We start from the raw sequence: 12,760 nt of genomic DNA, 5'->3' as shown, positions 1-12,760 counted from the left end.
ATTATTTTCACTATCATCTGCATAAAACTTCAACCTGATTTAAAAAAAATTTTTTTTTTTTTGAATACGCTTACGACCTAGGTACTGACGGTTGCCCTGGCAACAATGCTCTTCGAAATCGAGAGTGACTCGCGAAGCTGAAGAGATTTTTGATTTCCCGCAGAGGCGACAGCAGCACACCCGATTAGGATTTTCATAACGCATGCGCAAAAAAAGTTTTAGGCTTCAGCTGTTAGTTTCAATGAATCGAGACGTCCGTGGTTCTCGTGTTACTGCGCTTGCGCCGAATCGCCATATTACCCGGATGCTGTAGAACCGTTTGTTTCGCGGGGAGACTGCGAGGCTTGTTTCGCGATGCCCTCTGGGAGTTGTAGTCATTTTGCTTACACCGGCGTATGAAACCCAATCACGCCAGCCGGGCATCAGCACTGCATTTCCTAGAACGCCACTCCATGCACAGGCGGAAGTCGGGGTGAGCCGCGGATGTGGAAGGAACGGAAAAAAAAGATGGCGGAAGCTGCGGCAGAAAGTGGAGAGAAGGCGGCCGTGGGAGCTTCACCTGCTCCGGTGTGCTTCAGCTTCACCCGGACAACCGGGAGGCGGCGGCTTCTCGCCGTGACGGGCCAAGACGGGGGAGAAGAGAAGCTGGAGACCGATTTCCTCCGAGCCGTTGAGGGGCGGGAATTGCAAAGCGCCCGGCCAGCCGCGCAGCCCGAAGACCTGGCGATCGCCCTCATCCAGAAGGACCGATGGAAGAAGGCGGCGGATCCAGCCGCCCTCCAGGATCTGGACGGGACCAATGGCGTCGAGGCCCAGGCCGTCAGAGAGCTCGTTGAGGCGTCGAAGAAGTCGCAGGAGCACTGGGAGAGCGGCAGCAAGATCGACCCCGCCTTTGCCATCCCCCTCCTCAGGCAGCACCGCGGCCCCGACGGCTATGGAGATGGAGAGAAAATGGACCTCAGGTTCTGTCCAGAATCGTCCACAGAGGCCGATTACAAAGCGGTGCCGGTTGAAGCCTATGGTGTTGCCATGTTGAAAGGCATGGGCTGGAAGGCGGGCGAGGGCATCGGGCGGACTTTCAAGCAGCAGGTGAAGCCGCTGGAGAACCGTCTTCGGCCCAAGGGCCTGGGCCTCGGAGCAGACCGTTCGGCAGCCCAGGATTTGCAGCCATCCAGGCCCCAGCGCCCGCCGAAACCAGGAGAGGAGCCGTTGGGCTTGGTGACGGGAGGCGCCGTTTACATTGAAGCTGGCCCCCACAAGGAGCTTTATGGAAAGATCGGAGGCACGGATGCCGACAACGCTCGCCTCATGGTGAAGCTGGCCATCGGGGGCAAGACCGTGACAGTGAGCCAGCATGGAGTGCGCCCGGTGACCCAGAAGGAATACGACAAGTCCGCCAAAGATCTCAGCCGCCTCAGAAAGGCCCACAAAGAGGAGGAGGCAGGGCAGAGGAATGGGGCCCAGGGCGACCTGGAGAGGAGGGCAGCACCAGACCGAAAAGAAAAGAGAAGCAAAAAGAGGAAGCAAGCCCCAAAGGCTGAAAGAGACGAACGTTCGGGGAAACACTGCAAGACAGGCGTCAGTGGCCATTCCTCGTCCAGAGGGGCCCCACACTGGCTGTGGCAAAACCTGCGAGTCCGTTTTGTGGATAAGCTTTTCAAGGGGGGCAAATATTACAATACAAAAATGGTAATCGAAGATGTCCTGAAGCCAGATGTTTGTGTCTGCCGGACAGAAGAGGGCCAGATCCTGGATGGCATCCAGGAGTCCATGCTGGAGACGGTGATTCCCCGGGGAGATGCCGACTGGGTGATGGTGGTGCTGGGGAAGCGTGCTGGTCAGGTGGGCCGCATTCTGCGTCACAACAAGGACCAGGGCTTCGTGCGGGTGCAGCTGCAGCGGGAAGAAGAAAAGCTGCAGACCCTGGACTATGATGCCATCTGTCATTACGTTGGCGGCTCAGAGGATGACTGAGTGCCACTGACCCCCCCTGGAATGCACAACAGCTGCATCAGCCCCCCATCCCACCCTCCTGTGTGGTCGAGAAGAGAGCCCTTCTCCGACTTCTCTCCAGCGTTGGGAAACCTGTGCACCCTCCAGGAAGAGAGAGGAGGCGATGGCCTCCTCTGCAGAGCAGACTCTGAACATCCCTCCCAAGGCTCAACAGCTGCAGCCTCGATGGGTTCTGGGTGCGAGTCCTGATCTTTAACGGGCACAGGGTTGTGCTTTCTGAATGGGAGAGCAGTCCAGGAGACTATGGAGAGGATGGAGGGCCGCTCCAAATTCTCAAGCAAGAACGCACATGTCGAAGATCAACAGGAGCCAAGGTCAGCTGAGGCGGGTCACTGCCGACTTACTCTAGAGCAGCGGAAATTTAAGGCCTGACCAGTGGAAACTGGATTGCGCTTGCTCGACCCCCAAGGTGTATTCCGTGCTCTAGATTTTCTCGACAGCAAGGGGCAGTTGTGAATTAGTGGAATGGTTGTGGGACAGAGGCGAATACCATGAAGCCCTTGCTCCAAGGAGAATGCCTTGCTCCAAAGAATGCTTTGGGTATTCACGGGGGGCAACTCGGGGCATGTATTTTTCGCCAGGATTTTCTAAATCATGGCACATCAGTCGCCCATGGAACGGTCTTTCAAGGCAGAATGTGACAAAGAGTCCCGGAATCTTTTTAGGGCCTTGAGCTAAACCAGTAATTGGGCTCTCGGGACATCAGCCAAGGAGTCAAGGGTTGCCATAAAGGTTCTAGGACAACCATTTTGGATCCTGCACTGGACTCTGGATGAAACTTTTTTGAAGGGGAACGGCTTGTCACAGAGGTCAGAAATGGTCTTTGCAGCTCTCCTGGGTGAGAAATGGGGATACCACTTTAAGGAGCTAGGGGGGGCGACTTGGCATGGCCAGGATTCCATCCAAAGCACCTTCCACTGGCTTTATTTAAAAGAGGAGTTTAAAAAATATTACTATTATTGTGCTGTAAACTAAATAAACACCTGGGTTTTCTTCAAAATAAATTTTTGTTTGTTTAAATTAAGATCAGCTGTAGGAGACCTCAAGTACTTGCTATATCTAAACCTGTCAACGAAAGGGGCCCGATTTCACTCTAAGCAGCCACACAGACCTGGATCTGGATGTATTTACAGTCCAATTGAAAATGGATCTCCAATACAGAAAAGGAGAAAGGCTCCTGAGAGCAGGGGAAATGGGAACTTAGACCAAGGCAAGTGAGCAAGTGCCGGTTCTGCCTTCGCACCCAAATTATGCTTTGATCATCAGTCAGGGCCAACTCAAACTCAGGGCTGATTAGTGACCCTCAACTTTGCAATGGCCTTTTCGCTCATTATACGGTACCGCTTCACTCCCGGCCAACAACATACTGTCCAATAACCATCGGACCAGTAGAAGACTTGCTTACGCTTCCTGTTGTTGGGTCTTGTGGTTGGTTTTAATGAAAGAAACGAAGAACCCAAAGCTCTCCCCACTGCTTGTTCACAGGAAGGAGGCTTTTGACAGATCCAAAATGAACTACAGAGATGGACGGGAACTGCATAGTTGATTTTATGGCTTTCTCGGGTGGGGGAAAAGTTTCTCTACTAGTATAGTGGTGGCATGTACAGAACAGGGCAATGGCTGCTGCTCTTTGGACTTAAAACATTTTTTTTGATAACACCACTTCCTTTTACATGCGAGGCTGCTCTGCTATGCGATTTTGGACCAATGTCCTACCAAAACCGGATGCCAACATGAAAGTTGTTGGGTAGTAAGGAAGTGGCATGAATTAAGATAGGGAAGATCGGCTGCCGAGGAAAATCTCAGATTTTATGCCCTACCCCTAAAAGTGACAAAATTTACATGAAGTTGGCTTGGTTCTGATCTCTCACCTGGAGGATAGGTAACTTAAGGCCAATATATGGAGAGAGGATAACAAAGTGAATTAAGGCTTTCATGAAGAGAAGGGTTTGCGCTGCAGCCCTCACTACCTGAACCTCAGAGATCCAAAATGCGACGGGGGTTTCCCTGCCTTAGCTCCAGGAGGAGCTCAGAGAAAGAGAGTGGGGGTGCATGAAGAAATTCATTACAAACTTCAAATGGCTGGTTCTAAAAATTTAAGGGGATGTTGGTGAAAAGCTGGCATGAGATGCAAAGTGCCCCTTGAGCAGGGGTAGTCAACCTGTGGTCCTCCAGGTGTCCATGGACTACAATTCCCACGAGCCCCTGCAAATGCTGGCAGGGGCTCCTGGGAATTGTAGTCTATGGACATCTGGAGGACCACAGGTTGACTACCCCTGCCCTTGAGTGCTGATTTGTTTAACTTTGATTCGTAGCCCACCAAATGCCGGTTCATTTGACTTTCTTGAGCAGCAGTCTTTGCAAGATTTGTACAATGGGAACTTCGCAAGGCAACGAGCTTGTCTCTCTCTTTCTCTTCCAGCCGGGGGGGGGGGGGGGAGGGAATACTTGTGGAAGTCCCTCAAAAGGGAACTGGGGGAGAGGAGGGAGGCTGAGGTAAACCTGGTTCACAGTGAATCTTCTGGCCATGACATCTACACCTAAGCCTGCCCGAGGAACAGTAACAATCCCAAACTAAATTATCCAGTCTTCAAAATAACACATCGCACAAAGCAAAAGGAGACAGTCTGCTCTTTCCTGTAACACAGGTGGGAAACGGAGAGATCCAAAAGCCACGGTGCTTGGGGGGGGGGGCGGCTTTCTGCTCCCGTAAAATCCAGCATTTTAAACCAGTACAATTCTTACTAAAACAACAACAACAAAGCATGAAGTGGATGAATCTTCCGCTCCAGGAGGATCTCGATGCAAATCTCTCAAATCCTTTTCCTCGCACAGGCAAATGGCAAAGGGACTAAGACAGAGAAAAGCTTGAGATGGTCCCTTTGGACTTAAACGCAGCAATGTGGTTTCCACCATCCAGTAACGTTTGCTGTTCTAGATCCCGACACTAAGCAGGGTGAGGCCTTCCCCATTTGCCACCGATCCAAGAGGGTCAGTGCTTTGAAAAACACTGAATATTCATTTTTCCCCCAACAAAGCGGCAAACCAATATGTTGCTTACACAGGCATCTAAGTGAGAAACAATGCTGTGCCACATAGTGTCTTCTTAGAATTCAGGGGTAGTCAAACTGCGGCCCTCCACATGACCATGGACTACAATTCCCATGAGAATTGTAATTCGTGGACATCTGGAGGGCCGCAGTTTGACTACCCCTGGCTTAGATGCGCCAGTCTATGCTTACAGCTGGCAAGAGTGAAAGTGGTGTATGTGCTATTATACGCTGGCCTCTGGTAAAGCTAGCTGGCCTCCACCACGTCTTGTTCCTCAGCATTCAAAGCCATGTATTCATCGTCGCCCTCATACAATCAGCACCGACTGGGAAGTCAGCAATAGCCAAAGACGTACTTTGTGAGCAGATGGTTAAAATACCCATCAGCAGCTTGATGCAGAACGCATCCACGATCCTTTCCCACAAAAGCATTCCAAAGTCCTGCCTCCCCAAGACGTTCCACGCAGGATGCACAGGGAAAGGCCCTCCAGATGAGGCTACCCATCCAGAGTGCTACGGCCAAAGTATATTTGTTCTGACTTCTCTAAGAGGCTATATCTTTTACGACTGTGAGAAATACAAGTCCCCCTTGCTCGGTTTGACAAAGCAAAGCTCTGTTTGCCACATATGAGGTTCTCTCTTTTAAAAACAAAGACAAACAACAAAACATTTTAATGTTTGACGAAGCAGCTTCATAAATTATTTTCCTTAACAGCAATTGGATAATGCCTCTTGATCCTCTAAACCTCAATTGCCCCCCCACACACACACCAATATCCCACACCTGCTGATCTCAACACACTTTCAGATGGAATTAGGAGCTTGAAAAGCATTCAATATACTTTTTAAAAAGAAGGTGACCACGGGATTAACATTTTAACAAACAATCTGGAAATGTAGAAATGTGGAACCATTTTTTTCTCCCCAGAGTTTGGTACGTTAAACTCGAAAGGACCAAGTTAAAGTACTTATTTAAAAAAAAAAAAGCTTGCTATTCTGTAACTCTCTCTCTCTCTCTCTCTCGTGATCACATACAAAGGACGTGATGAAATGTCTGCAGTAAAACATCTATACACATCATGCACAGGTCTCCAAAGGACAGTGTCGAAGCTATGAGGAATGCCATGGTTTCAAACTAAGGTATATGAGAACCATTCGCAGCATAACTCTTCCCGCCTTCGAGGTTTAAGAAACGCCTGCATGACTGCTCCAACCTACTTTCAGACAATGTGAGAGAAAACTATACATTTATTTACTATATATAAAAACCTGGAAGCAGCGGAGAACTGGGGCGGTGGAGGCGGGGGGAAGCTGAGAGGGCGGGAGCCGAGTAGGGGAGGCGGCCAATGGTGGGGAGTTGCTCTGACGGGGGAGTTTGTGTATCACTGAAAAAATAAAACAGTCCACTGTCCAGCAGAGGCTGCTTAACACGCTCTTATCCCTCCCGTCCCTCAAGCCTCACTCCGCGTGGATCTCAGTGTCAGGCCTCTGGAGGCAGAGCTCGGAGGGAAGGAAGGCCCCCTGGCCCAAGGCTGTGGCATAGGTCCTGCTGTGCGGGTGAGCAAAGGGGGGGATCAACCCCCCTCCTCCAGCATAGCCCCCTCTTTGGTGCTGAGGCAGGGTATGGTAGTCATCCAAATTATCATACTGCGACACCACAGTCATGGTGCTTTGGCGCTTGCCAAGGGTCTGGTACGGATAAAGGAGACCAGGGTCCCGCTCTACACTCTCGGGCGGTTGGAGCCGGAGGCTGTGGCTCCGTTCTGGCTTGGGGGGCGGTGCCGCGGGCTGCCCGTACTGCTCGCCCTCTTTGTAGCAGTCTCTGGAGTGCTTTTCAGCGGCAACGGCTTGCCTGGCTCGAGGTCGCTCTGCTTCCGGCCTGTCCTCTGGTACCTTCGCCTCTTTATGATTCGATCTCAAGGCATCGTGGCTGGCTGGAACGTACTTCCCACCAGAGTGCTGGTACGCAATTGATTCCAGCGGCTCCTGGTGCCCCTTTGATCGGTAATCAGCATACGGGGGGCCGTTTTTAGATTCCGGAGGCTGCCTATGGCTCACGTCGTGCTGCAGGTGTGTTCTGTGCTCAGTTGAATTGCAATTCACCTCGTGTGGTTTCCTGTTCCTGACGCTGTTTTGCTTTTGAGGGAGGGAGGGCTTCTCAGATTGCCCATTCCCGTAGGTTCCATGGTAATACGGTCGGTCTACGTCAGCATCCGGATGTGCCACGTAGTAGCGTTCATCTCCCTCGGGGGTCCCGACCTTGTAGGGATACCTGCCTTCTTTCCCATCAGCAACAGTGAGCAGGCCAGTTTTCCCAGGATCGGATTTACTGCGCAAGTGAACAACGTCGACCGTTCGCGACTCGTCCTGCAGCAAGGGGGCGACATTGTCATACTGGGACATGACGGGCCCTTTCATTTTCTGACGTGCGCGACTTTCTCGGCGGATGGACTGCATGCGGTACTTTTCCATGTCCTCCAAGTCCCACGAGACATACATGGGCTTGACATCCGGAGCGGGCGGCACGTCCCTGCTGATGAAGCTGTGCTCCTTGCCGGTCAGGTGGCCGACGAGGCCCCCCCGGGGGTATGGCGGCAGGCCCGGACAGCGGTACAAACTTTTGCTCTGCAGCCTGGAGTAGGTCGTGAACTCTCGCCCGGAGAGGGGATGGAACTGCCTCAGTCGCAGGGTCCCATACGGATCCAGATCGTAAAGCCCGCCATCCGCCGCAGTGTAGCAGGGAGAGCTGGAAGAGCTTGAGTAGGGGCTGTATCGATAATGGACACGGCCGTTCTCAAAGTAAGGCTGCAGCTGAGTGACGTGATAATCCGCGTGGGGCTGATATGGCTTGTATTGACAGAGAGGCCTTGGACAGTACAGTGGCTCATCATCGGGAGGCACCTCCGTACGGGATATTGGAACCGATCGGATGGCGGACGGGGCGGTGACATGCACTGAGTGGACACGTCTGATAGAGGGGTAGGGCGGCGTCTCCTCTACGTAACTAGTGCTCCTCATCGTAGGGCTCATGGAGGTCATGTAATCTATCCGGCCGCGAGGTTTGGAGTGATGGACAGAGGTGCCTTTCCCTTGAGTGGCGTATGCGTTGTACCTGGGGACCGTAGATGTGGGGGTCTCCAACAGAGAAGGATAGCCTGGATGTTGCTCGGACTTGCTGTGATAGAGGTGTGGCGGGATGCTTTCAGCCCTGTACTGGTGGACGGATGTAGGCTTGTGATGCACATAGTTGTCCGATGCTGAGGGCTCAGCGGAGCTCTCTGACTTGGAATGTGAGAAATACGAGGACTGAAGGGAAGCGTGTTTGGGTGGGGGAGGCGGCAGCACGGGATCCTCCACGGAGGGTGGCAGGGTCGAGGAAGCGAGGAAGGAATGGTAACTGGCGGGATTCATAGCATCTGCACTGTTGGAATGCATGGCTGCAGCGATTTTACTCTCTATTGTCCTCACGGGCGGGACTGGAGGTGTAGATCCGTAGTGCGCTGGGACAGATTCAGACCGCCATTGCAAAGGGGGAGCTCTGGCGTTCTCGCGGGGCTTTTCCAAGTGGATTTCATGGAGCGTGGCCACAGGGGTCGCTGACGTACACTGGATAGTCGCACTGCCCTCAGTGACGAAAACAGGAGCTGTTTCAGCTGGTCTAGGCTCATGCACTTTCTCTGGAGTCGCTTCTTCTTGTGCCTGGCGTGAGAAAGCAAAGCAAAGGTTAGTTGTGACCCTGGCCTCTCAGCACCAAGGAAGGAAGGCTGAAATTGCCTGTCGATTTTTGTAATTTCAATCTCTGTTGTCGGCCGCTGCGAGTTGGCTGCTCCAGGAGCGGTGGCCTATAAATCCAATAAATAAATAATAAAATGAACATATACCCTTTAGCAATCCCTGGGGCTACCCCCCGAAAGCACATCAACATTAAGGAAGCCAAGAGCACCTCACTCAATACAGGAAACGTGGCCTTCCGCTTGCAGGACCTGACCAAAGGTCATTAATTGACAAGCCTGCCCTAAGTAAGAAGCACCTTCATGACACTAAACACACACATACACAAACTGTGTTTAATAGGCACTTCAGTTTGTCTGTTATGAGGAGTAAGACACCAGGGGTCTTCCTCAGCTATGAAAATTAGTCAAATGGGAGGTACGATGGTATAGCTTACGGCTAATTCTCTTTCCATAATACCTTCCATGCCGGTAACACCACAATTCAACCTAGATACAGTTCTCAATGCCTCCTCAACCAGCTGACTTTTCCTGAGTGGTTTTGATAAGAGTTGCCAAGCCTGTTCCTAGGAATATTAGGAAATATTCAGTTTTCTTCTAGGAACAACATACCAAATTGTGACTTTGCCAAGTCCTGGGAAGAAAATAAGTGTATATTAAATACAACACAGGTAAATCGGCAAGAGAGGAATGGGGAAGAATTTATTCCAAAACCAGCTTAGTGTTGTGGTGAAGATCAGCAGCTTCTAATCTAGAGAGAGCTGGGTTCGATTCCCCACTCCTCCACAGGCGGCCAGCTAGGTGACCTCAGGCTAGTCAATCCTGTTAAGAGCTGTTCTCGCGGAACAGTTTCTCTCAGAGCTCCCTCAGCCCCACCTCCCTCACAAGGAGTCTGTTGTGTGGGGAGGAAGGAAAGGTGATTGGAAGCTGCTTTAAGACTCCTCCGGGTAGTGAAAAGCCGGGTATAAAAAAACAACTCTTCTTCAAACATACTTTCTCACCCTCAAACAGTTGCAAGAGTATATGAAGGTCTAAGCAGACTTTGCCTTAGGGACGTTTACCTGGACCAGGCCACCTGAAGGTTTAAGGGCTGTAGCTGGCACCTGTCCCGCGGCGGGCTGATGCTCTCCTGACCTCTGGGTTGAAACCGTATGGCTGGTGGCAAGAGCGTGCTGAGCAGCGATTTCTCCCCATGTGCAGTTGGGAGGGACTGCGGTTGGATGGAGAGGAGCGTGCTGGCTGGATGCACCGGGGTCCGATTTGGATGCTGTTGCCAGAACTGTTGTCATGTAAGCTGAAACGGCTGTGGCTGTTTTCTCCCCAACAGCCGCAGGAAGAAACTGGTATTTATTTTCCACGGCGCAGACAGGAAAGTGCAGCTTGTTGGCCTGGATTTGGTTCTTATCCATAGGGAGACAACCGTGGTGGTGAGTGTTTTCTGGAGGTGCTTCGGTTGTGGGGGGCTCTGGATCAGCCGCTCCCCTGGAGCAAGGGTGAGGGTAGTTCTGGCCCTCAGAGAGAACAGAGTGAGCGAGGCGGTGCATCTCCCCTGACGCGTGAGGATGGAAGTGGGAGTGGTCCCAGCCCATGTCTAAGCCGCTTTGCAGCTCTCCAGGCATATCAGTAGGGAGAAGGGAGTGGTCCCAATTTCCAGCTGTGCCAGCATGAGAACAGCTGTTGCCCTCGGGCGTGCCACTGTTTGGAAAGCCCGGGTTTGCAGGTAGTCCACTTCTGTGGTGATCTGCAGGTGCAGCAGCCTGAAAACCGAGTGGATTCTCTGGCAGAGCAGCATAGAGGCGAAGCTTCTCTGGAGTAACACCAGAATACGGACGGGTTGTTTCTACAGTCTCTCTGCTCTCTGCCTCTGCACAGGGGCTACAGTCAGAGAGAGCATCTGGTTTCCTGCTGGACTGGACAGAGGCTTGCTGGGCAGACTCTGCTAGGGCTAAGGCTAGCATGCGTGCTGCGTTTTTCGGTGGCGGAGGAGGGACAACAGAGACAGAACTGACTGGCACAGGATCCTGGGGGGGATCGAGGGCAACCACTCCTAGTGGGAGGAAGAGTAGGAAAACAAAAAGAAAAGAGAAGAGAGTGATTTATGTTATCCTGCAAGGCGAGCGAGCAATTCCTACAGACCATTACAAAAAAAAAAATCAGATTCTTCCAACATTTCACAGTGGCAACTCCGTGTGGCGTGACATAGTGCGTCTTCCGTTACGCATGCAAACGGGCCAGCGGTTCGGTGTGGAAAAGCGCAAGAGATTGTCTAAAGAGCAGTAGGCAACGCAGAAAGGAAAGGTCAGATCCTGCGACAGGATCTTTCGCACTATTTAATGACAGGTTACGTTTGGCAAAAAAAAGAAAAGGAAAAAAAAAGGTCCCTTCTTCAAGTGCAGACAGATTTTTTTTTAAGGTTTATTTATTTTACTTAGCTTTAAAACAGGCGATTTCTATCGGTCAGTGTACCGGTTTGCAAGGGCAGCAAGCGATTGTTTCGCGTTACGAAAGAGCGAAAAGACACAGGGGTACATAAAATATTCAAGCATTTGCTTTTTGCTTTGCGGTGCAAAGAGGCCGTAGAGAAGCTGCGGGTTCCTTGAGCGCTCCCTATTGGGGCCCGTACAACCTCCACATGCTTTGGAAGACACACACTCTGGTTTTGTCATGGCCAGATTTCTTTCCCCCCTCTTTAAAAGGCACGCAGAGAAGCGAGAGAGCTGGTCCCACGGGAACTTAAAGAAAGAATGGAGGAAAACACACTGTACCTGGCTGCGTCTGTCCAGAAGGTACAGGCTTACTCTGGCTGCTGCTGCTGCTGCTGCTGGCCAGGGGCTGCTCCGCCTCTTCTTGAAGTTCGGCTTTCCGAGCATCTCCCTGGCTCTGGAACTCTTGCTGGTGCCCTTCACCTGGCCTCAGCTCGTTGGCCCTCAAAGGTGATATTATCATCTCGGGTGGGGACCTGCTTATGGCCTCGCTGATGCTGCAGTTCCCCTTAGTCCAGTCTGCAGCACTTGAGCTCCCAGATAGCCCTCCGATGACATCTGGTACCCGGCTGGGTAGAGTGAAGGGGACAGGCTCCAATATGTTTGGGGGCGGAGACTTCAGGGGCTTCCGTCCCATCTTGGGGGAGAAGGCGTGGCTGAGCTTCTCGGAGAACAACTGGGGCTTGGACGATTTCTCTTCCATTGGGCTCAAGTCTAGGGTGAAGAAGGGACTCATGGTCTTCTCTTGATAGGGGGAGACCGGTTCGGAGCTTGTGGCACTGCCAGGGGTCTGAGACTGGCTGCCTGAGTCTAGTTCCCTCTTAAAGCTGCTCTGCTTATCCTTATTGAAGTCCACTGACTCCAGCACGGAGGTGCTGCTGTCCAGGCACTCGGACTCCGCTTTGGGAGGGCTGCACTGAAAAGACATGGGGTCAAAGTCCAGGCTGGCCACCCCAATCTCAGGCGGGCTTAGATCAACATCCTCAGCTGACCGTGGGGAGATGAGGGCAGGAACGTGGATATGCCCTTCGTCCCCATCACTCTCCTGGTCATGGGGCAGGTTGTCATAGGAATTGCAGCGGTTCATGTTCCCCAAGAGCTCCCCGTTAAAGGAAGCGGACAAGGCATCGCTACTGGAACGTGGTCTTCTAGGCCGGAACAGTTTGGACTCACCTATGAAGACAGAGAGCAAAACACTTGTTGATATAATGGCCAATCGTATGAATCGGTTCTTGGCTCTTTACACTACAATTACTAGGTAAAGGTAAAGTTATCCTCTATGCAAGCACCGGGTCATGTCTGACCCTTGGGGTGACGCCCTCTAGCGTTTTCATGGCAGACTCAATACGGGGTGGTTTGCCAGTGCCTTCCCCAGTCATTACCGTTTACCCCCCAGCAAGCTGGGTACTCATTTTACCGACCTCGGAAGGATGGAAGGCTGAGTCAACCTTGAGCCGGCTGCTGGGATCGAACTCCCAGCCTC

At 52.0% G+C, this 12,760-nt stretch overlaps 1 protein-coding gene and 1 pseudogene across 9 annotated transcripts in view; one reads left to right on the top strand and one right to left on the bottom strand.

Annotated features, from left to right (window-relative positions):
- The first annotated feature begins 420 nt into the window (after nt 1-420).
- Nucleotides 421-3,884, top strand: LOC143821918 (G-patch domain and KOW motifs-containing protein pseudogene; annotated as a pseudogene).
- A 1,832-nt stretch (nt 3,885-5,716) lies between these two features.
- Nucleotides 5,717-12,760, bottom strand: part of ARHGAP32 (Rho GTPase activating protein 32) — a 196,859-nt gene continuing 189,815 nt past the window's right edge. For all 9 annotated transcript variants that reach the window (XM_077306405.1, XM_077306406.1, XM_077306404.1 and 6 more), the window contains 3 exons: nt 11,560-12,450; nt 9,856-10,841; nt 5,717-8,762 (listed from right to left, as the gene is read on the bottom strand). In XM_077306405.1, the coding sequence (XP_077162520.1) occupies nt 6,522-8,762; nt 9,856-10,841; nt 11,560-12,450 (4,118 nt within the window). In that variant the 3' untranslated portion in view covers nt 5,717-6,521. The remainder of the gene's footprint in view (nt 8,763-9,855; nt 10,842-11,559; nt 12,451-12,760) is intronic.

Source organism: Paroedura picta, chromosome 12, assembly GCF_049243985.1.
Source record: "Paroedura picta isolate Pp20150507F chromosome 12, Ppicta_v3.0, whole genome shotgun sequence".
Taxonomy (NCBI): Eukaryota; Metazoa; Chordata; class Lepidosauria; order Squamata; family Gekkonidae; genus Paroedura; species Paroedura picta.
Note: the sequence above shows the minus strand (reverse complement) of the source record. Positions and strands in the feature narration are given on the sequence as shown.